Here is a 24,591-nt window from a genome sequence, read left to right as displayed (position 1 = left end):
GGAAAGGTTGATTTGTTTTGTACAGCAAGTTGGATTGTGACTTGCTGTCACAATCAGATGAGTATTTTTAATTTATGTAGTTTTAAAAAAAAGACAATTAAAGGAAAAAGAATTAAAAAGGTTGTTCATCATAACTTGTGCCTGCAAGTTTAGTTTTCCTATTTTCTTTAGCTAAGAAAAAAAAATAAAGAGACATCAAACACATATTTCGTGATTTTGATTATTTATGTTAAAATAAAGTTTTAAACTTTAGTCTTATTTTTTTTGGGAATATTAATCAAGTGACTGACTTTAGGTGTTATTATTTGTTGTAGACGGAAACTTCGTAGAAGGTGACTTTTAGTTGATATTGCGATATTTGGGACGCGTTCGAGGTAATTCACAATGTCCATCAACAACTAGAATCCCGTTAGGAATTATATGTGCTATGTGTAATACATGTGATTATATGATTTTATGTTTATATTAGATGTATATATGTGGCATAAATAGTATTAGTATGTGTTATGACTAAAATTATTATTATTATATTTATAGTACCTATTATTCCTACGTATAAATACATATGTATCTACAAGTGTTTTATTATTACTTTTTGAAGTAGTGTACATATGTAATCCACATGTTTAAGAAATTATATTAACGTTGGTAATGTAACTTAATGGGTAAAATTAGTGAGTTATATGATGTTTTCGAACGGTATAAGTTGATATAGTGACTCTTTGAGGCTCTAATGATGGATGTATTGGTTACTACGAATTATGGACGTTATTATCATAATTATATTAAGTGGTTAAGTTGTGAAAAGTATTTATTGAACTGAAGATGTTCCTGCTAATGTTAATGTGATGTTTGATGTGTCACAACTTTTAAAAATCTATTAATCACGTAAAGTGGAAATTGAGGGAATTATCCTGTGGATTTGGATCCTCCATAGGTGATGAACAGTACTTGATTTTATTCTGTTACAACTCTTTATTGTCTTCCTCCTAATACTATTGGTGCGCATTGCGGATACCCATTAGATTAGTGAGGGGTGTGCACACTAGGGACGTTCTGCAAAACGATATTGGCCATTACTCTTAATTATCTGGGTGACGACCCATGTTGAAGTAGGTGGTTACTGGGATTAGTCCCGGCCTCTGACGTTCAATTCCCTTCTAATAAATAAATTGTTGTGTATGACTCATATAAACTTGAATAATTGAAATGGTTAATCATATTATATACTTGTCTGTATTATGTTATACTTGTCTGCATTGTATTATATTTGTATGTATGTTATAAAAATTATTTTTAAAAATATAACTATTATTATTATTATTTACGGGATGGAGTTGTAATTACTTAGCTTTCGCTAATTTTTGTGTTTTTGTTTTTCTTTGCTCTTTTCCTATTTATATTGTGCAGGTTGGTGAAAGGGACTACGTTGCAGGAATGAGTGAATTTATAGTTTTTAAGTTCACCTAGTTTAATAAACACTACAGTACTGCCATTTGAGATTGTTTAGTTTTGTTTTGGTATAAAGTAGACAACTTAGTTTGGTTTATTTTGATACTTTGGTTTGTGAGTAAAATTTTTATTTCTAATAATTAGCCTTGCATTTATTTTGAACAATAGATGCGGCGGTAACACCCTAAAGGTTTGGTCAGATATTTTAATGAAAAGTGAATATTTTATAAAGTTTTAGAACCAAAGTTTTGGGGTGTTACAATTAAAGCTTGCCAAAACTAATATTGAGCTATTGTGTGCATTATGTTTGATGAATAATGATGTTTAATTGATCACCCAATAAGTGGTGTAGGTTTGTGTGATTCAAATCCATATTGGATGCTCTATAGGGGACAAATTTTAAAATTCAATTACCTAATAAAACATTAAAAAAATCTGTGATTTTATTCGGTGAATAAATGCGGAAGGAATATTGCATCAACTTCTTCAATTTATTGTAGAAACTGTTGAACTTAGTGATCAGCAGTCCTATGTTAATTAGTGGAATATGAAGACTTTAAACAAGGAAATAAAGGACCACATCTTTATGGCAGCTAACGTTGAGTCGATATTAGTAGAAGTGTCCTCTAAGTTGATAACGTTGAGTCAAGGAGATAAAAGAGCATTGATACAGAAGTAGAAGTGTCCTCTAAGTTACTAACCATTTGTTTACTTGCACTTTAAAGGGAATCAAAGATATCTATTGTGAGTTATCTCAGTTTCTTAAAGTGGTTGGCGAGCAAAAAGGAGGGTAATAGCATATGATAAATGTATTTAGTCGCAATTCTAAAAGATGTCTACTCCTATATTAGCGGGTGAAACGCTTTGGGAGCTGGTTTGTTTTTATTGAATGTTCAAAGTTTATATTAACAATTTGTTTTGAAATATAAGGATTTTTATAATTTTTTAAAAATTGTATGCTGACTCAATAATCTGTTTTGCAACATACCGTTAAGGAACAAAATGGATAACATAGATAAAAATGGTGGATGCTTCAAAGATGGAGCGATGAATATGAAGAAGGAGTTGAGGAGTACATTAGTAAGGCTTTTGCTATTAAAGCACAAGGGAACCAGATTTGTTGTCCTTGCAATGTTTGTCATTATCGTTATTGGCAGTATAGAAATGTTGTTAGGGATCATATCATTGTTAATGGTTTTGTTCCCAGAAGTGATAAGTTGTTAGACTTAGATATAAATATTGAAAAAAAACCGGATGTGACAGAAGAACATGATGCGATATTAGACACAAATGATGACATAGAGGGGTTGTTGCATGATACAATGAGAGAAGGGCCGAATGAAGATACAAAGAAGTTTTATAGATTAATAGAAGAAGGTCAACAAGAATTATATCCAGGTTGCAAGAAATTTTCCAAACTGTCCTTTCTTATTCATCTATTTATATACAAGTGTGACCATAAGTTGAGCAATGTAGCAATGTCGGCTTTGTTAGGAATATTTAGAGACACACTACCAGATGCAAATTTGCCCAAGTCTTTTAATGAAGCAAAAAATGTTTTAAGAGTTTTAGGGCTAGATTGTCAGAAGATTGATGCATGCCCTAATGACTGCATGTTGTATTGGGAGGAGCACGCAAATGCAACAAGTTGTTCTGTTTGCAAGACTTCAAGGTGGAAAGTAACTAATAAAGAAAAGACTAATGGGAAGGATTATAAAATTCCTGCTAAAATTCTAAGGTATTTTCCAATTAAGAAAAGGTTGCAAAGGTTATTTATGTGTCCGGAAACTGCAAAGTACATGATATGGCATAAAACGAATGATTCAGAAGATGAGCTTTTACAGCATCCAAGGGATGGTGAAGCATGGAAAACATTTGACAAGAGATATCCAGACTTTGCCAAAGATGCTCGTAGTGTGAGGCTTGGGTTAGCTTCAGACGGGTTTAACCCATTCCACAATATGAGCATTGTACATAGTACGTGGCCAGTGATATTGATCAATTATAACTTACCTCCGTGGTTACTTACGAAGCCTGAATTTTTGATGTTAGCATTGCTTATTCCCGGTCCCTTATCCCCGGAAATGATATTCATGTTTATTTGCAACCACTAATTAAGGATTTGAAAGAATTGTGGGAGGTTGGATTGGAAACTTATGACTCTTTAAGCAATCAAAGGTTTGATATGCACGCAGCATTGATGTCTACCATTAGTGACTTTCCTGCTTATGCAATGTTGTCTGGTTGGAGCACAAAAGGGAAACTTGCATGCCCTGCTTGTCATTATGAAACTGAATCATTATTTTTCAACAAAAGCCACAAACATTGCTATATGGGTCACCCTACTTTTTTAGATTTGTCCCACCCCTGGCGTCGTAGTAAGAGATATTTATTGGAGTTACGGGGCAAAGAGACCAACCAGTTCGTTTAACAGGAATCGAAACTAAGGAGTTACTTTGTGGTTTTCGAAATAAATGTGGAAAGTTGCAAAAGATAACGAAACAAGAAAAGGAAGTTCCATGGAAAAGGGTACCAATATTTTTTAAAACTTCCATATTGGAAGCATTGTTCACTTCGCCATAATCTTGATGTAATGCATATTGAAAAAAATGTATGTGATAATATCATTGCCACACTGTTAGATTTACCTGGAAGAGCAAAGATCATGCTAATGTTCGTCAAGATTTGAAAGCCCTAAATTGGATGCCTGAACTTCATCCTCAATTACTAGAAGATGGTAAGGAAGTATTTCCAAAATCACGCTTTTCGATGTCATTAGAAGAGAAGCGATTGTTTTGCCAGGTCATTAAAAATGCAAAGTTCCACTTGGATATGCTTCAAATATTGCTCGATGTGTGCAAGTTGGTGAAAGGAAGATCACTGGATATAAGAGTCATGATGCTCATTTTCTAATGCATTACTTGCTTCCTGTTGCAATCAAGACAACTTTGAGCAAAGATGTTGCAAAACCTTTGCTAAGGTTGTGTGCCTTTTTTAAGGGCATATGGAAGAAAGCTATCGACCCCCAAAATCTCGACTATTTGCAAACTGAGATTGTTGAAACCCTTTGTCAGTTAGAAGAAATTTTCCCACCTACCTTCTTTGATGTCATGGTTCATTCACCAATTCACTTGGTGGAAGAAATTAAGCTTGGTGGTCCAGTTGGAATTAGGTGTATGTATGCAATAGAGAGGTACCTCCGAGAGTTAAAATCTGATGTTCGGAACAAGGGTCGTCCGGAGGGCTCAATGGCTGAAGGATATTTGGCCAAAGAATGTCTCGCATTCTGTAGAAGATACTTGAATCGATCAAACAGTCCTTCAGATAATAATGTCGTTGATCCTAGTATCTCAAATACATTATTTCCCAATATTGGCCGACCTATTAGAGGAAAGGGAAGGAATAGAAAGAAGAAGGATTATGGATTTATGATGGATCACATTACACGAGCCAAGTCCATCAATATGTCTTATTCAATTGTGATTCTGAGGAAGTTGAGAGATACATCGAGTAAGATAACTTAACACGGAATTTTTTCTAATTATTTTTCTAATTTTTTTATCTTGCTAATTGTGATAGATACTAACATATTTAGTAAAATCACAGTGAACATAAGTTGTCTGTAAGCAGCCACAGGAAAAGAAAATGGGATTTCGCGCATACTCATAGCAAGAATTTCATGGAGTGGTTTAGAGAGAAAGTTGATCAAAATATTCAAGAAGGGGAAGAAATAACGGATCATATCAAATGGTTATCAAAAGGACCATCTTGTGTTGCTAAGAAGTTCAGTGGCTACTCTGTTAATGGCTATAGGTTCCACACCATGAAACGAGAGAAAAATGGCGTAACTCAAAATAGTGGAGTCACCTTAACAGCTCTAACGCATAGTTTTGCTAGTAGTAGAGATCAAAATCCTGTTACGGGGGCTGTGAACTATTATGGCTCGTTAGAAGATATTATTGAGATATAGTCACTTTAGTGTTATCTTGTTCAGATGTGTGTGGTTTCATTCGGAAAAGGATGATTTTGGGATGGATGTCGTGAATAAGAATAAGAATATTTCACAAGGAGAACCTTTCATCTTGGCATCTCAAGCACATCAAGTTTTTTTTATTGAGGATCCGCTTAAAGAGGGTTGGCATTATGCTATTCAAAATCTTCCTAGAGAACTTTCTGATGGTACTATATATGGCTTTTTCTCTGGTATTCGATATGAATTCGTGTCTATATTGAATTACAATGCATGTGTTTAATTCATGATTTATCGTCTCATAAAATATATCTTTGCGGTTTTTTTTTTTATTTTGTAATTAACCATCAATGATCTTCTCCTTCCAGTGATCTGCCATGCTTGAAAAGCAGTGGTTGGTTGGTTCATCCTTGTGTTCTTTCTTGACCAATGTGTTGCATGCAGTAGTTTGTGTTGCTTTTTGCATGGTGTTCCTTCTTTTCTTTCTTTATCTCTGCACTAGCAGGTTTCTTTGAATCCTTTGATTGAAAATTTGCTATATGCTGCTTTTCCTCCTTCAGCTCTGCACAAGTAGTTTGTTTGGCATCCTTATGGATTGTACTTGCGTGTGCTTTCTTCTTTGTCATTGCGTGTGCATCAGATTTCATGTCTTTGACAGAGATAATGTTAGCATTTTCTTTCTTCTGTAAATCATTACATGCTGGCTTTGTGTCCTTGGATGCTGGACAATGGCATGTAGTACAATGTTTCCCCACTGCTTGGTGTTCCTGTTGTTTTCCCCAAAAATATACAATAACGTTGATTGTCTCATTCCCCCCCTGTAGATGAAAAGGAATAGAGAGAAGCTTAATGTTGGACAACATCAGATTCCACCTTATGAGAGGCAACGTTTAGAGAGAGTGAGGTTTAACGAAGAAAGAATGAAAGCAAAAGGGTTTGGAGGTTTGGCAAACAAGTCATTACTCGACAAAACTCAGGAGATTCTCAGTGGATGGAGAGATGATGAAATATTTTCATCTGATGACGAGTACTTCACATCAGACTATGAGGGTTATGACGAGGAGAACGAAACTAATAATGATGCGCGGCAAAATACTATGGAGGTTTGTGATTTTGTTCCGCTCAATTTCTACGTGTATATTATCTCTAGTGGTCTTATTAGGTTATGCTGGCTTATTATAACCTTTATATATTCATCTATCTATTTCTTTGGTCTCCATATGTTTTTCTTTGGTTCATTTTTTGCTGCATATTTGTGTTGTCTTGTTTATGGATGCGATTCTGGAAATCAGTTTCTCAAAATATGACTTGTCAAATGCTTGCTCGTGATAACATATACAAGTATTGAGTTAATAAGGCAATGCCCAAACCAAATTTTTCAAGGAGGAGAGTGGGGATTGAGGGAGGGTGCAGTTTGTGCAGTGAGTGTGTGCAGTGGACAGTGAGTGTGTGCAGTGGCAGGGCAGGAGGGGGTGGGCAGTGAGTGTGTGGGGGAGTGGCAGGGAGGGGAGTGGGGAGTTGAGGGAGGGTGCAGTTTGTGCAGTGAGTGTGTGCAGTGGACAGTGAGTGTGTGCAGTGGCAGGGCAGGGAGGGGGTGGGCAGTGAGTGTGTGGGGGAGTGGCAGGGAGGTTGGGTAGTGAGTGTGTGCAGTGAGTGTGGGGAGTGCAGGACAGGGAGGGGGTGGGCAGTGAGTGTGTGGGGAGTGCAGGACAGGGAGTGCAAGGCAATGAGGGTGTGTGTGCAGTGAGTGTAGGGAGTGTGTGCAGTGAGGGAGGGGTGCAAGAAGGGAGGCAGTGCAGGGGGGAGTGGTATATCCTTTGCAAGATGTCTTCCTACTAAATCCAAAATAACATGCTTTTCTGGATGCCTATGCTGCCACACATCTTAAGGTGATGCAGATGGGAAGCATTAACACACATGCACATCATAAGTGAGCCCAGATCGTATTTATCGTCCAATGCAATTTCCAAACAAAAAAAGTTTGTTAAAGGAGCAACAAAAAGGTCTCAAATCCTTTCTTGAAGATGAACGAATGCCAAGACTTTTACATTACACAACCAATGATACACATAATAAGTAACTGACCTTACTAAGATCCTTTCTCCATAATGCAACAATATCTGAAACTTTGCTGGGAAGATATGAACGTGCCATCAAAGCAGCCTCGGGTATTCGGTTACTGAAAAGAAAATCGGGTTAGTGTGACATTTAAGAGGAACAGACAAGCTGATACATATTGATTAAGCATTCAAGAGCATTCAAAGTAAGTAATAAGAACAAAGGAAACAAAGAACAATCGGATGTATCTAACCGGTTCAATTTGATTGAACAACCACCACTTTCACAACCCAATTACCACCAAACTAAGATCAAGTTATAACAATAAGCTTCTAACTTGCATCTACTTTGAGTTTCATCCACCAATTCAATGATTAAGTGAAAGAATTAAGCAAAGATTTGATAAAGGCCAAACTGACCGTAAAGACAATAAGCACACAGCTTAATGTTTTGAGTGTAATTTCTCAATTTTGATTCAAATGACTTAATTCCAAAAGGATAGCAAAGCTAACATATTTGTTTACATTGTGTCCAAATTTCGGCTGATTTGGACTTCCCTAGCTAGCCAACTAAGCTAATAAAATACATGAAACAACAATTACAATCTGCCAGCACACCTTCTACAAACTAGCTTAGATTTCTATTGGAAGCTACAAAACAGTAAAACTACCAATAGGATACTAAAGTAAACATATTAAACTATTACTCCTCAAAAGCTTGTCCAATTTGCAGCTCAAATGATGATTGCCCACAAGCTTCAAAGATGAGGTAGGCTGGACGCTGGAGCTGGGCAGAAGGCATACCTTGCCTTGAAGTCTTCTTCTTTCATTGGATATGGCCTTGGTTGCCCATGTGATCTTCATATGGCTTCCTTCACTTCCCAAGGCTTCAAATCAGTAGGTGGTGGCAACCAAAAGCAGCAAAAATCATTCCTAAACTAGCTTACACAAATCGGATTACATGAGCTTTTACTAGCTTAACTCTTAAAGCATGATTAACTAACTTAAACATGTACTTAGGCTACTAATCACTTACTAAACTTGATTAACAATACATAATGATGTTTAAGGTGTCATTAAGTATTACTAATCTTGCTTAAGTAGAGATTAACATAGGATTAGCCCTAATCAAGTTGCTTAAGTAAGGTTTTAGAATAAACCGAGCTAGTTAGGCTTAGAAATTGAACCTCCTTTACCATGTTCTCCTCTTGATCATGTAGAAGAAGACCTTGGTTGCTTGAATTAGATGCTCCTGCATCATTCTCCTCAGGTTCGAAAAGGTCTTCTTGTAACTCTGAATCATCTGCAAGATATGGAGCTAAATCACCAACATTGAATGTAGCTGAGATGTTTCCCATTTCATCTGGCAATTCTATCTTGTATGCATTGTTGTTGATCTTTTCTAGCACTTTGAATGGACCATCACTTCGTGGCATTAGCTTGTTCTTCCTCCTTGTAGGAAACCTCTCTTTCCTTAGATGTAACCACACTAGATCACCTGGCTTGTAAAGAACTTCTTTCCTGTGCTTATTTGCTCGAACCTTGTATGCTTCATTCACCTTCTCTATTCTGGTTCGAATTTGCTGATGAAGTTGCTTCATCTCCTTTGCTTTCACTTCAGCTTCTTTGCTACTATGTGCTTCAATAGGAAATGGAAGTAAATCAATAGGACTTAAAGGATTAATCCCATAATTTACCTCAAATGGTGAATGTTTAGTAGCATAAGTTGGTGATCTATTGTAAGCAAACTCAGCATGAGCTAGCTTTAGATCCCAATCCTTCTGAGACTTGTTCACAAGTGTCCTTAGCAGCATAGTTAATGTCCTGTTGGTCACCTCAGTCTGGCCATCAGTTTGAGGATGAGCAGTAGTACTAAACAGCAACTTAGTACCTAAAAGCTTCCACAAGTTCTTCCAGAAATAGCTAAGAAACTTTACATCTTTATCAGAAACAATAGACTTAGGAACTCCATGAAGTCTAATTATTTCTTTAAAGAACAAATCAGCAACATGAATAGCATCATCAGTTTTATTACAAGGAATGAAATGAGCCATTTTAGAGAATCTATCTACTACCACCATAATTGCATCTTTCTGCCTTTGAGTTCTAGGTAGAGCAACAATGAAATCCATGCTCACATCTTCCCATGGTTGAACTGGAACAGGTAGAGGCGTGTAAAGCCCTTGATGAAAGGAGCTTTTAGCCTTCTGACATATAGAACATCGAGCTAGAATAGCATGAACATCTCCTGCAAGTTTCGGCCAGTAGAAGTGTTCCTGCAATACATCAACAGTTTTGTTAATGCCAAAGTGTCCTGCTAGTCCTCCTCCATGAACCTCCTTGATTAGCAAATCCCTTAATGAGCATTTAGGGATACACAGCTTGTTGTTTCGAAAAAGAAAGCCATCTTGCAATGAATAAGCTCCATGAGATCCTTCTTTGCATGCTTCTAACAATAAAGAGAAATCTGGATCATCATAATACAAGTCTTTAAGATGGCTAAAGCCAAGCACACGAGCCTCCATAAGAGAAAGCATAGAATGCCTCCTTGATAAAGCATCTGCAACAATGTTAGAAACTCCAGTTTTATATTTTGAAACAAAATCAAAGGACTGAAGGAATTCCACCCATTTTGCATGTCTTGGACTGAGCTTATGTTGTCCATTTATGTACTTCAAAGCCTGATGGTCTGAATGTAACACAAACTGAGCTGGTCTGAGATAATGAGTCCAATGAGTCAAGGCACGAACAATAGCATAGAACTCCTTATCATAAGTGCTGTAGTTGAGTCTGGACTGATTAAGCTTTTACTGAAATAGGCTATGGGGCGCCCTCCTTGTTGTAAAACAGCTCCAATGCCTACACCACTTGCATCACACTCCACTTCAAACACTTTCTTGAAATCAGGTAAGGCTAGAACAGGAGCCTTACTAAGCATGTTCTTCAATTGATCAAATGCCTCTTGTGCTGCAGGAGTCCAAATAAAGGACCCTTTCTTGATACACTCAGTCAATGGCGCCAATAGGTGCTAAAGTTCTTGATAAATCTCCTGTAAAAAGAAGCTAAACCATGGAAACTTCGAACCTCAGTGATAGATTTAGGAACTGGCCATGACTTGATTGCTTCCACCTTAGATTCATCCATAGAAATGCCATTAGATGACACTATGAATCCAAGAAATGTCACACTTGAAGTAAAGAACTCACACTTCTCCATCTTTGCATACAGCTTCTTTTCCCTTAGTTTAAGGAAAACCTTCTTGAGATGCATTAGATGTTCCTGTTCACTTTGACTATACACAGAATATCATCAAAATAAACAACAACAAAGATACCAATGAAGGGTCTGAGTACCTCATGCATAAGTCATGAAAGTACTAGGAGCATTTGTCAAACCAAATGGCATCACACGCCACTCATACAAACCACTCTTAGTTTTAAAAGCTGTTTTCCATTCATCACCCTCTTTGATTCTAATCTGATGTAACCACTCTCAAATCAATCTTCGAAAATATAGTGGAACCATGTAACTCATCAAGCAAATCATCAAGTCTAGGTATTGGATACCTATACTTCACTGTTATATTGTTAATAGCACGACAATCCACACACAATCTCATAGAACCATCCTTCTTAGGAACCAAAATGACAGGTACAGCACATGGACTAAGACTTTCTTGCACAAATCCTTTAGCTAACAACTCACTAACTTGTTTTTTAACTCCTTAGCTTCTTCAGGATTACATCTATAAGCTGGTTTATTAGGTAAAGGGGCGCCAGGGTTAAATCAATTTGGTGTTCAATTCCTCTACTAGGGGGTAAACCACATGGATGATCAATAGGAAAAACATCACCAAACTCCTTCACTAAAGGTTCTCACCATTTCGTGCACTTCAAATGTTTACATCATTTTCATCCAATAACAACAACAAATACATAACCTTCCCCTTTTCTACAGCTTTATCAAGTTGAGGTTTAGAAAGGATTAAGGTTTTTTTGTTTTGTGTTTTAGGTGAGGTTGTTTTAGGCTTTAGATGGTTCGGCCATGGGCTAGGACTAAGTACAATTTTCTTCTTGTTATGCATGAAAGTGTAAGTATTAGTCCTTCCATTATGCAAAGTTTCTTTATCAGATTGCCAAGGTCTACCTAAGAGTACATGACATGCATCCATAGGTAATACATCACATAAAACTTCATCTTTATAAGAATCACCAAAAGAAAAGCTAATTAAAGCTTGTTTTGTTACCTCCACACAATTGCCATCATTAAGCCAATGAAGCTTATATGGTTTTGGATGTGAGAAAGTAGCATGATTGAGCTTGTCCACCATAGAAGATGAAGCAACATTGGTGCAGCTCCCTCCATCAATGATCATCGAACATATCTTCCCTCCAATCAAGCATTTTTTTGAAAGATTTGATCCCTTTGAGAAGGAACCAATTCAGCTTCTTTGGATGAAGAATCTTCTTAAAAAAGGCTTAAATGATCACCTTGAGTCACCTCTCCAACCTCCAAAGCTTCATCACTTTCGGCCTCCTCTTCATGTTCCTCTTCTTGTTTTCCTCCTGTTCAAGTGATTCTTCAATGTTTTTTAATGTCAATTAAGCTTCTTTTATTAGGACATTGAGCTTGATAATGACCATAACCATGACACTTAAAGCATTTACATCTGATTTTTTTGAGGTTTCATTCACTATTCCTTCCCTTTATCAACTACTTTCAATCCGCCACTCTTAGGGGTGTAAGGAGATGTGTATGGTGTTTTATTAGAAACTCCCTAGAAATAGTTCCCTTCACAAAAGGTTCTTCTTCTTCTCCTTAATGTGTTTTTCAACTTTAAGAGCTAACTTAAAGAGTTCATCTAAGGTAGAAAAGGATGTAACTCCACCTTCCTCCTAATGTCTTTTTCTAAGCCTCCTAGAAATCTAGACATTGTTTGCTCTTCTCTTTCTTGTACATCTAACTTCATTAACAACTTTTCAAACTCATGGATGTAATGTTCTACCCCTTTATGGTCTTGAAAATTTCGGCCAATTGATTATACAAATCAAGGGTGTAAGTGATGGTAAAAACTTCTCCCTCATTTTCTTTTTTAGCTTACTCCAACTCTTGATTTTAGGCTTTTGTTTTCTAGTTCTAGCTAACACAACATTTTCCCACCAAAGGGATGCATACCCCTTTAGTTTAGCTACAGCAACTTTGAAAGATTTTACATCATCATACTCCTTAAGTTCAAATTCGATCACACCTTGAAACCCACTCCAAATAAGCATCTGGATTAAGGTTTCCATCAAACTCAGGAACCTCTAACTTAATGTCTCTAAAATCATCTTTCTTTTGTGGTTTTCTTCTAGTTCTTGAAGATTCAGAAAGAACCTCCTCACTACTATCATAAGCTACACCTTCATCCTCCACATTTTCTCCCCTAAGGTCCTCTATACCCTTCTCTTCACAGTCATCAAATTAGCCATTTGTTCACTTAAAGTGGCTATTTGATTCTCCACTCCTACCAACCTTGCTTCACTCAAGTTCATACCCCTTCTAAACTGATTTTCTTCACCTCCACTCATGATTGATTCAACCTCAATGAAAGTTGCTAGAAAGAAGAAAGAAGTGTGTTTGGGCTTAGAATAGGTTCGGTTTTGGGGGGGATTGTGTTTGGGTTTTGTTTGTGTGTTTAATGTGTTTAAGGGATGAATTAGAATGCTCTTAATCAACCTACAGCTCTGATACCAAATGATACATATTGATTAAGCATTCAAGAGCATTCAAAGTAAGTAATAAGAACAAAGGAAACAAAGAACAATCGGATGTATCTAACCGGTTCAATTTGATTGAACAACCACCACCCTTTCACAACCAATCCACCAAATGATCAAGTAATAACAATAAGCTTCTAACTTGCATCTACTTTGAGTTTCATCCACCAATTCAATGATTAAGTGAAAGAATTAAGCAAAGATTTGATAAAACCAAACGACCGAAAGACAATAAGCACACAGCTTAATGTTTTGAGTGTAACTTTCTCAATTTTGATTCAAATGACTTAATTCCAAAAGGATAGCAAAGCTAACATATTTGTTTACATTGTGTCCAAATTTCGGCTGATTTGGACTTCCCTAGCTACGCCAACTAAGCTAATAAAATACATGAAACAACAATTACATTCTGCTCAGCACACCTTCTACAAACTAGCTTAGATTTCTATTGGAAGCTACAAAACAGTAAAACTACCAATAGGATACTAAAGTAAACATATTAAACTATTACTCCTCAAAAGCTTGTCCAATTTGCAGCTCAAATGATGATTGCCCACAACTTCAAAGATGAGTAGCTGGACGCTGGAGCTGGGCAGAAGGCATACCTTGCCTTGAAGTCTTCTTCTTTCATTGGATATGGCCTTGGTTGCCCATGTGATCTTCATATGGCTTCCTTCACTTCCCAAGGCTTCAAATCAGTAGGTGGTGGCAACCAAAAGCAGCAAAAATCATTCCTAAACTAGCTTACACAAATCGGATTACATGAGCTTTTACTAGCTTAACTCTTAAAGCATGATTAACATAACTTAAACATGTACTTAGGCTACTAATCACTTACTAAACTTGATTAACAATACATAATGATGTTTAAGGTGTCATTAAGTATTACTAATCTTGCTTAAGTAGAGATTAACATAGGATTAGCCCTAATCAAGTTGCTTACGTAAGGTTTTAGAATAAACCGAGCTAGTTAGGCTTAGAAATTGAACCTCCTTTACCATGTTCTCCTCTTGATCATGTAGAAGAAGACCTTGGTTGCTTGAATTAGATGCTCCTGCATCACAAGCCTTATACAAAAGTACATCTCTGAAGTGATAGATAACCTGTCTATCAATAGCTGAAGACACTCTTCTAATTTACCCAGCATAAATAAGCAAAGGAAAGCAACATTATTTTTCCCTTGCTCTTTAGATAAGGAAGCGAGTGTTGAAATTCCCTCCGCATCTCCAATTGAAGAATAAAGCAGCAACATGCCACTAAAATCCTTTGCATGCTTCAGGCATTCTTCTGCCATTTCAAACTGCATGTAGCAAAAACAGTGAGTATCTAAACATAAATTTCCAATACTTTGGCAGATTATTTTGCTCTAAGGCTTAGTAGCATTCCTGTAGCCAAAATAAATGTTAAATTTCCTATGGCACCCAAATTAAGCAGACATCTCAGAAAAATTATAGTATGAAAACTAACAGCTTCCTTGGAAAGTGGGATGGGACTAGGATTAAGGGAATAATTTCCACAAAATTCATAGTTGGTACAAGGACGAAGGCTACAAGGGGGAGATGAAAATTGAATTTGGATGCCTTTAGTTACCAACACTGTTTTTCCAGGGGAGGAGCAATGTTATCAAAAAACTTCCCATATTAATATAAATATCACATTATTGTAGTTACACTTTCATACAATTCCATAAGTACTTATATACCAATCGATATAGGTGGCAAAGGATACATTCTGATTTACTTATTGGATCAATCCAGTTCATGTCATAGTTCAGTATATCCTTCAACTCTAAACCATAATTGAGCAGGATGTGTAGTATGTACAAAGTCGACCTGAGGGTCGAGCTTCCAGATTTTTGACTCAAGGAAGAGCAATCACGGTCATTGGAAGCAAAACTACCGAATCTAGAAGATGAGTATGACAGGAACTGAATGAAACCATGAGTAGCATGCCCATATAAAGATCCCTTCTCTTCCTCAACGACCACAAATATCCACCAAAGTACTGACAGAAGATAGTATAGATTTTCTTGTATGTGAGCATATATGATCAAGAATGGTCTTCTGAAGCTGAGAAGACACAGCAGCTGACAGCAATTCAGCACCAAAATTTTCAACACCAGGTGCTCCTGCTGCAGCTTCAATGACATTCACTACTTTCGCACCAAAGAAGTTCATGATTTAAACTATTCAAGTCACTGGATGACTCATCAAAGGGACACCTCTCTTCCCCTTCATTTATATCATTTGCACAAAGAAGTTCTGAAGTTAAAATGACAATGAAAAAGTTTTTAGAAAGCACCTGATCAAATTGAGTACAATGCAGATTTGAAGTGTGTAGAGTTGTTGTTAAGAATCTGTATTGTATTTTAAGCATTATTATTTGCACGCTTATGGATTGTTAGATGTGCCTTGCAATATAATATTATTGCCTCCTTGGAAAGTGTTCTTCTTGATTTGCCATCAAAGCAAAGTAAGCTTGATGCTTACAGGAAGTATTGGAATCTTAATTGAGATGTGGATTAATAAAGGCTGCTCTTGGTGAAGCATCATTTCCTTGTCTATTTTAACTCACTCATTCACTCTAGAGGAGCCTCATTAATCACATATGTCTACTTCTCTGAAAAAGGCAGCAGCTATAGCAGCCAGAAAGTTTAATAATTTACTCAGATTGGTGCCATTATATGTTTCTTGTATGGTTTCAGGTGGAAAAAGAGGGAGTGAAGCACCCATTATCTCAACCATTATCTATGAGGGAGTTTGTGCATAAAAATGGGCAACGGAACCAACAAGCAAAGGATAACACACAATCTGAAAATGTCGAGCAAAACAGGCGAAAATCCGTGGAACTGCCAAACCTGCAAAACAGCAAATGACAAAGATTTGCACGCCCTCAAAAGCAACAACCAAAGGGAAAGACACAAGAAAAGGAGTATTGTATTCCGGGGTCTATATCTTCATTTCGCTTGTTTTGGCAAAAGCAGTTAGAAAAGATGCGACACACCACAGACACGGAATCTCCTATTACCAATGGAATGACACATGAAGCAAACTTGGAAATTCAGATTCCTTCCACTATAATAAGAAATGATGAAGTTGAACATGAATTGGAGCAACAACCAATAAATGAAGAAATAGAAGTGGAATCTCAACCAAATGAAAGAATAGAGGAAGGTATATATTACGCACTTTTGTAGATGACATTTTCTTTTTTCTTTTATATCTATCTTATTATATAAACTAATACCTTAACCTTAAATAGCTTGTAAGAGTAAAAAGCAACGAGGTCCAACAACGTTAACAAAGGTCCACTCGCGTACAAGAGAAGAGCGTGAAGCTATTGTACTGAACTCAATCGGCCAACCAGTTGGACCAACAAAAGAAGTTGTTGATGAATTTAGCCTCTTCTTGGGTACAGTTGCTAGGGATTCCGAGCTTGCGCCTCTTAATTATAGAAAATTCAAACTTTTGCCCACACTTGATAAAATATGGGATTATGTTTTGGTATGTTCCTTTCATTGTTTCTTTTCTATATAAGCTCATTCATCAAACTGAAAACATGTATACACTACTAATTGAGCTCATTCATTGGACCGAATACCTTATATACTACTAATTGAGCTCATTCATTGTTGGGTTAGGAAAAGTACATGGTTCCCGATCAAGGGAAAAAATGGGTTTTCGAATCTATAAATGCAAGTTGGCGTGGTCATAAATGTAGGGTAAAGCAAAAGCACTACTATGCACATGAAACTGATGAGAAAAGGTGGGAAAATCGTCCAAAAACAGTTTCCGATTCTCAATTTAAAGATCTTTTGGAATACTGGAATTGTTCACTAATCGAGGTATATGGTTTTATTCTCTATATAATTTTGTTCGCTCTACTGTTGAAATTGTATGTTAACTTTTTTTCTATTACAGAAAGAAGCAAAAATTAATAAAGGCAATCGTGGATCACTAGATGATATGCATACTATGGGTCCAAAGTCATACGCAATGTTACGTCATAAGTTGGTAACAACACATTATCTTGATTTATAGTTCTTATTGTTCCATCATTTCATACTCTTAGAAAGTTATATATTGAACTACAAATTTTTATCTCTAAAGCAACAAGAGGATCCGGATAAGCAAGAGCCTTCACAAGAAAAGGTCTACAAAGAATCGAGGAAAAGAAATCCTGAAAAGACATACCTCACCAACAACGAAAAATCTATATCCAATATTGTGAGTTGACATGCTATTTATTTGCATATTTTCTGCCTTAACTTAGTATATGTAATAACTTAATCTTCATTGGATAGGCCAAGATGGATGCTTTACAAAGTGTTGAACATGGAGAAGATGGTAACACTAAGGATCATTACTCTGAAGTCATACAAGATCCTGTACGCAAAAATCGTGTACGCCTTTATGGAAGAGGTGTAACAAAGACTGATTTGAAAAAAAAGGATACAAATTTGGGTTTCATATTTCCACAGGAGTTTTTACAAAGTATGGAGACTCAATTGGTGCAAAAGCTAGCACCGAGCGTGGCATCTATCATTCTTTCTCAAATTCAAGCCGCTAATCCAGGAGTAGAGCTTGTGATTCCTGACTTTTCAATTGGTACAAAACCAAAGGATGCATCTAGAGATCAACATCCAACTAGTGACACCAATGAGCAAGCTTCTAATGGCCCTCAATTGTTAGATTGTGAGGTACCCTTTTTAAGTCTTATTTCTCTATGAATATATTTATGAACTAAACCTGTGGAATATGTTACAACCATGACTTTTTCATGATTTCATTCTCTACAACATAAAAAGCATATAATCCATGTGACAAGTAGAAAGGTAATGGGTTACATGACTTTGAGAAAGCTCTCCAATTACTGAAAAAATGAATGTAAAATAGGCATTGTCTTCACAAAATTAAGCTTAGTAATATGAGCAGTTATTCTGTTAAGAGTGTATCTGAAAAGTCGAAGTGTGAGCAGACTAGTGTATGTTACATGGGATGTTGTGGTGTGGAACATATGGAGTCTTCCTAAGCACAGGTTTATCACCTGGTTAGCACTGCCTATCATAATACTAAACCTGCCTTTCATAATACTAAAGCTGCCTATCATAATTCTGCCTAAGAAAGTTAGTGTCAAATAGAAAGTGTATGTAATATAGCAAGGAAGAAATTCTGTATACTGGTACCACTGTGTTCCCAGTATTGAAGTTAGTGTTAAATAGATTAAAAGCATAATTAGAGCTAGAGTATTAGCAATTCTGCCTAAGAAAGTGTCTAGAATTTCTCTCTGACTGCCTATCATAATACTAAAGCTGCCTATCATAATTCTGCCTAAGAAAGTTAGTGTTAAATAGAAAGTGTATGTAATATAGCAAGGAATAAATTCTGTATACTGGTAGCATTGTGTTCCCAGTATTGAAGTTAGTGTTAAATAATAGATTAAAAGCATAATTAGAGCTAGAGTATTAGCAATTCTGCCTAAGAAAGTGTCTAGAATTTCTCTCTGACTGCCTATCTCTCTGAATTATGCTCGATTTTGGTCTTTCTTTGACTGCCTATCATAATACTAAACAGTAAGTCTATTGATTTTTGATACATATGGAGTATGGTCATTTTCTACAAATCCTAGTTCTGTTAGGATTCATGCATAGTGTCCTAGTTCTGTTAGGATTCTATGTAATTTAATTGTTATTAGGTGTTTATTTTAAGTAAGTGTTTGAATGATAAAAGGAATCCTATTATATTTAGGAGTCTAATTCCTTTGTCATTGAGTCAAGTTAGGAATCCAAATAAGATAAGGCATGATAATCCTTATCCTAAGTTAATTCGGATTTTAGGTTAGTTTAGGCGTGTGCTTTATCTTTGTTTAGGTTGTGTTTATCTTATTAGCATTCAGGTGATAAGATTTAGGGTTTGTTAGACGTGTATATATAAGTACACGAGTTTATTTAATAAAAAGTTAGAGAGAGAGAGAGAGTTTTCGTTTACTTTGAGTAAAGTTATCAAGTGCATGTTGCATTGATTTTGATCGTCGTATCAAGAACACATAGATCGTGGTTTATGTGAATCTACTAGTTGTGGCTAGGTAGAAATCCTCTAGTTCTTGAGGGAACATATAGAGCCTATCCATTTATTTGTTATTGTTTCATACATAAATTCGTAAAAATCACAAAAGAGTTCGACTATCCATAGAATCACATCAATTTTCTATGCGGTTGGGTAATTGGGGTACTTGAAAATGAACTTAATTGCCACAAAATATGACAAGTGTACATATAGTAAACTTCGTGGAAGGGAATTGGTTTTCTTACCACTGCTTTTGTTGGGTGCTATCTTTTTCATTTTGTAATTCAGCTTCCACTTATCATGTTCAAGTGATTTACTGTTGTCTACAGAATAATAAGCATTAATGTTTTTTTTTTCCAATATTTTTCTTGGTGCAAAGCAATATAGAATCTTTACCAAATGAAATCAATGGGCTAATTATTACTCATTGCTTTATATTTGCTTTTCAGGAGAGACTTGGTGAAATTCCGGAAGATTTGGGATCTAACCGAGCCGGACAACCTTTGGTTAATTAGTGAAACTCGGGAGAGCAGCAAAATAGATCAAGTGGAGCGATATTTAGAAGCAAAATGATCTATATGTGTACTTAAAAGGAATTTGTGGTACTAAAACAAATATTTATTAGTTGGGTTTGATTGAGTACGTTAATTATCGTTAATTAGGATTTGTCATGTATACTCTTAGTTTAATTAGTTTTGGATATTATGATACAGATATATATGACGATTATTTTGGATATTATGATACAGATATATATGATAATTATTTTTGGCATTTCAAGAGTATTTTTGCATCTGTTGTATCGTTACCAATATATATCAAGAGCTGTAATATTATAGGTTTTCAACAGGTTACATTAATAATCGTTGCAATATCACCAAAAAATGGAAAAAAAAAAAATTCCGTTGCAGTAGCTTCAAGCCGTCGCACTAGCTTAAATAATAGGCGTTGCAGTAGCCAACAATGTTGTATAACCTGCCACTAACAAAGCCATTGCAATAGATATATGATCTAAGGCAACGACACATTTATCCGTTGCAATAGGGCTAAAAGTCGTTGCAGTAGGCCTATTGCAACGCCAACAAATGCGACGGTACAAAGCCGTTGCAGTAGGTCTATTGCAACGACTTTTAGCCCTATTGCAACGATTTTGGTGTGTTGCCTTTGCCTTTTAATGTAGTAGTGACAAGGGAATTTGGGTGTTTTGAGACTTGTTATTGATTTTACTATCCACGAACACATCATTTGCTTTATAATTCTTTTTTTAGTTGTTGAATGATATAGGGGTCCTATTATGTTTGTGATCTAATTTCCTCAAATTAGTTGTGTGTGTGTTTTAATTTAACAATTCGATGCATTGCATTAATTTACAAATTGAGGGTTGTGTGGATCCTAATAGAGGTTAATAAAAGATCCTCTAGTTCTCGACTAAAACAAAGCCTATTCAATATAAAGATTCAATCTTTATGCCCTATTTCATATAAAGATCGAATCTTTCAACAATTCAATATAAAGATTCAATCTTTATGCCCTATTTCATATAAAGATCGAATCTTCAACAAGTACAAGGGAATTGGTGTTTGAGACTTGTTATTGATTTTACTATCCACGAAACATCATTTGCTTTATAATTCTTTTTTTAGTTGTTGAATGATATAGGGGTCCTATTATGTTTGTGAGTCTAATTCCCTCAAAATAGGTGTGTGTGTGTTTTAATTTAACAATTCGAGTGCATTGCATTGAATTTACAAATTGAGGGTTGTGTGGATCCTAATAGAGGTTAATAAAAGATCCTCTAGTTCTCGAGCTAACAACAAAGCCTATTCAATATAAAGATTCAATCTTTATGCCCTATTTCATATAAAGATCGAATCTTTCAACAATTCAATATAAAGATTCAATCTTTATGCCCTATTTCATATAAAGATCGAATCTTTCAACAAGTACAAGGGAATTTGGGTGTTTTGAGACTTGTTATTGATTTTACTATCCACGAACACATCATTTGCTTTATAATTCTTTTTTAGTTGTTGAATGATATAGGGGTCCTATTATGTTTGTGAGTCTAATTTCCTCAAATTAGGTGTGTGTGTTTTAATTTAACAATTCGAGTGCATTGCATTGAATTTACAAATTGAGGGTTGTGTGGATCCTAATAGAGGTTAATAAAAGATCCTCTAGTTCTCGAGCTAACAACAAAGCCTATTCAATATAAAGATTCAATCTTTATGCCCTATTTCATATAAAGATCGAATCTTTCAACAATTCAATATAAAGATTCAATCTTTATGCCCTATTTCATATAAAGATCGAATTTTCAACAAGTACAAGGGAATTTGGGTGTTTTGAGACTTGTTATTGATTTTACTATCCACGAACACATCATTTGCTTTATAATTCTTTTTTTAGTTGTTGAATGATATGGGGTCCTATTATGTTTGTGAGTCTAATTCCTATAAAATCAGGTTGTGTGTGTTTTAATTTAACAATTCGAGTGCATTGCATTGAATTTACAAATTGAGGGTTGTGTGGATCCTAATAGAGGTTAATAAAAGATCCTCTAGTTCTCGACCTAACAACAAAGCCTATTCAATATAAAGATTCAATCTTTATGCCCTATTTCATATAAAGATCGAATCTTTCAACAATTCAATATAAAGATTCAATCTTTATGCCCTATTTCATATAAAGATCGAATCTTTCAACAAGTACAAGGGAATTGGGTGTTTTGAGACTTGTTATTGATTTTACTATCCACAACACATCATTTGCTTTATAATTCTTTTTTAGTTGTTGAATGATATAGGGGTCCTATTATGTTTGTGAGTCTAATTTCCTCAAATTAGGTGTGTGTGTGTTTTAATTTAACAATTCGAGTGCATTGCATTGAATTTACAAATTGAGGGTTGTGTGGATCCTAATAGAGGTTAATAAAAGATCCTCTAGTTCTCGACTAACAACAAAGCCTATTCAATATAAAGATTCAATTTTATGCCCTATTTCATATAAAGATCGAATCTTTCAACAATTCAATATAAAGATTCAATCTTTCTGCCCTATTTCATATAAAGATCGAATCTTTCAACAAGTACAAGGGATTCGGGTGTTTTGAGACTTGTTATTGATTTTCTATCCACAAACACATCATTTGCTTTATAATTCTTTTTTTAGTTGTTGAATGATATAGGGGTCCTATTATGTTTGTGAGTCTAATTCCTCAAATAGGTGTGTGTGTGTTTTAATTTAACAATTCGAGTGCATTGCATTGAATTTACAAATTGAGGGTTGTGTGGATCCTAATAGAGGTTAATAAAAGATCCTCTAGTTCTCGACTAACAACAAAGCCTATTCAATATAAAGATTCAATCTTTATGCCCTATTTCATATAAAGATCGAATCTTTCAACAATTCAATATAAAGATTCAATCTTTATGCCCTATTTCATATAAAGATCGAATCTTTCAACAAGTACAAGGGAATTGGGTGTTTTGAGACTTGTTATTGATTTTACTATCCACGAACACATCATTTGCTTTATAATTCTTTTTTTAGTTGTTGAATGATATAGGGGTCCTATTATGTTTGTGAGTCTAATTTCCTCAAATTAGGTGTGTGTGTGTTTTAATTTAACAATTCGAGTGCATTGCATTGAATTTACAAATTGAGGGTTGTGTGGATCCTAATAGAGGTTAATAAAAGATCCTCTAGTTCTCGACTAACAACAAAGCCTATTCAATATAAGATTCAATCTTTATGCCCTATTTCATATAAAGATCGAATCTTTCAACAATTCAATATAAAGATTCAATCTTTATGCCCTATTTCATATAAAGATCGAATCTTTCAACAAGTACAAGGGAATTTTGGTGTTTTGAGACTTGTTATTGATTTTACTATCCACGAACACATCATTTGCTTTATAATTCTTTTTTTAGTTGTTGAATGATATAGGGGTCCTATTATGTTTGTGAGTCTAATTCCTCAAATTAGGTGTGTGTTGTTTAATTTAACAATTCGAGTGCATTGCATTGAATTTACAAATTGGGTGTTGTGTGGATCCTAATAGAGGTTAATAAAAATCCTCTAGTTCTCGAGCTAACAACAAAGCCTATTCAATATAAAGATTCAATCTTTATGCCCTATTTCATATAAAGATCGAATCTTTCAACAATTCAATATAAAGATTCAATCTTTACGCCCTATTTCATATAAAGATCGAATCTTTCAACAAGTACAAGGGATTCGGGTGTTTTGAGACTTGTTATTGATTTTACTATCCAAAACACATCATTTGCTTTATAATTCTTTTTTTAGTTGTTGAATGATATAGGGGTCCTATTATGTTTGTGAGTCTAATTTCCTCAAATTAGGTGTGTGTGTGTTTTAATTTAACAATTCGAGTGCATTGCATTGAATTTACAAATTGAGGGTTGTGTGGATCCTAATAGAGGTTAATAAAAGATCCTCTAGTTCTCGAGCTAACAACAAAGCCTATTCAATATAAAGATTCAATCTTTATGCCCTATTTCATATAAAGATCGAATCTTTCAACAATTCAATATAAAGATTCAATCTTTATGCCCTATTTCATATAAAGATCGAATCTTTCAACAAGTACAAGGGAATTTGGGTGTTTTGAGACTTGTTATTGATTTTACTATCCACGAACACATCATTTGCTTTATAATTCTTTTTTTAGTTGTTGAATGATATAGGGGTCCTATTATGTTTGTGAGTCTAATTTCCTCAAATTAGGTGTGTGTGTGTTTTAATTTAACAATTCGAGTGCATTGCATTGAATTTACAAATTGAGGGTTGTGTGGATCCTAATAGAGGTTAATAAAAGATCCTCTAGTTCTCGAGCTAACAACAAAGCCTATTCAATATAAAGATTCAATTTTATGCCCTATTTCATATAAAGATCAATTTTCTAACAATTCAATATAAAGATTCAATCTTTAGCCCTATTTCATATAAAGATCGAATCTTTCAACAAGTACAAGGGAATTCGGGTGTTTTGAGACTTGTTATTGATTTTCTATCCACAAACACATCATTTGCTTTATAATTCTTTTTTAGTTGTTGAATGATATAGGGGTCCTATTATGTTTGTGAGTCTAATTCCTCAAATCAGGTGTGTGTGTGTTTTAATTTAACAATTCGAGTGCATTGCATTGAATTTACAAATTGAGGGTTGTGTGGATCCTAATAGAGGTTAATAAAAGATCCTCTAGTTCTCGAGCTAACAACAAAGCCTATTCAATATAAAGATTCAATCTTTATGCCCT

The 24,591-nt window shown here is 35.2% G+C and overlaps 1 protein-coding gene, 1 long non-coding RNA gene and 1 pseudogene across 2 annotated transcripts; 2 read left to right on the top strand and 1 right to left on the bottom strand.

The window, feature by feature from the left end:
- The first annotated feature begins 279 nt into the window (after positions 1-279).
- Positions 280-1,592, top strand: LOC130590275 (uncharacterized). Its single transcript, XR_008967851.1, has 2 exons — positions 280-374; positions 1,411-1,592. It is a non-coding gene; the product is annotated as an uncharacterized LOC130590275 (long non-coding RNA).
- Positions 1,593-8,500: 6,908 nt separating this feature from the next.
- On the bottom strand, positions 8,501-15,415 carry LOC130590273 (uncharacterized; annotated as a pseudogene).
- An 817-nt stretch (positions 15,416-16,232) lies between these two features.
- LOC125494386 (uncharacterized) lies at positions 16,233-19,809 on the top strand (the record flags this gene model as incomplete). Its single annotated transcript, XM_057392342.1, has 6 exons — positions 16,233-16,411; positions 16,500-17,082; positions 17,159-17,251; positions 17,348-17,464; positions 17,542-17,937; positions 19,753-19,809. Coding segments are annotated over exons 2-6 (858 nt in total), but the record flags the coding sequence as incomplete, so codon positions are not given.
- Between the last annotated feature and the right edge of the window lie 4,782 nt (positions 19,810-24,591).

Source organism: Beta vulgaris, unplaced genomic scaffold (assembly GCF_026745355.1).
Source record: "Beta vulgaris subsp. vulgaris cultivar EL10 unplaced genomic scaffold, EL10.2 EL10_2_Chr_UnSca3, whole genome shotgun sequence".
NCBI classification, from domain to species: Eukaryota; Viridiplantae; Streptophyta; class Magnoliopsida; order Caryophyllales; family Amaranthaceae; genus Beta; species Beta vulgaris.
Note: the sequence above shows the minus strand (reverse complement) of the source record. Positions and strands in the feature narration are given on the sequence as shown.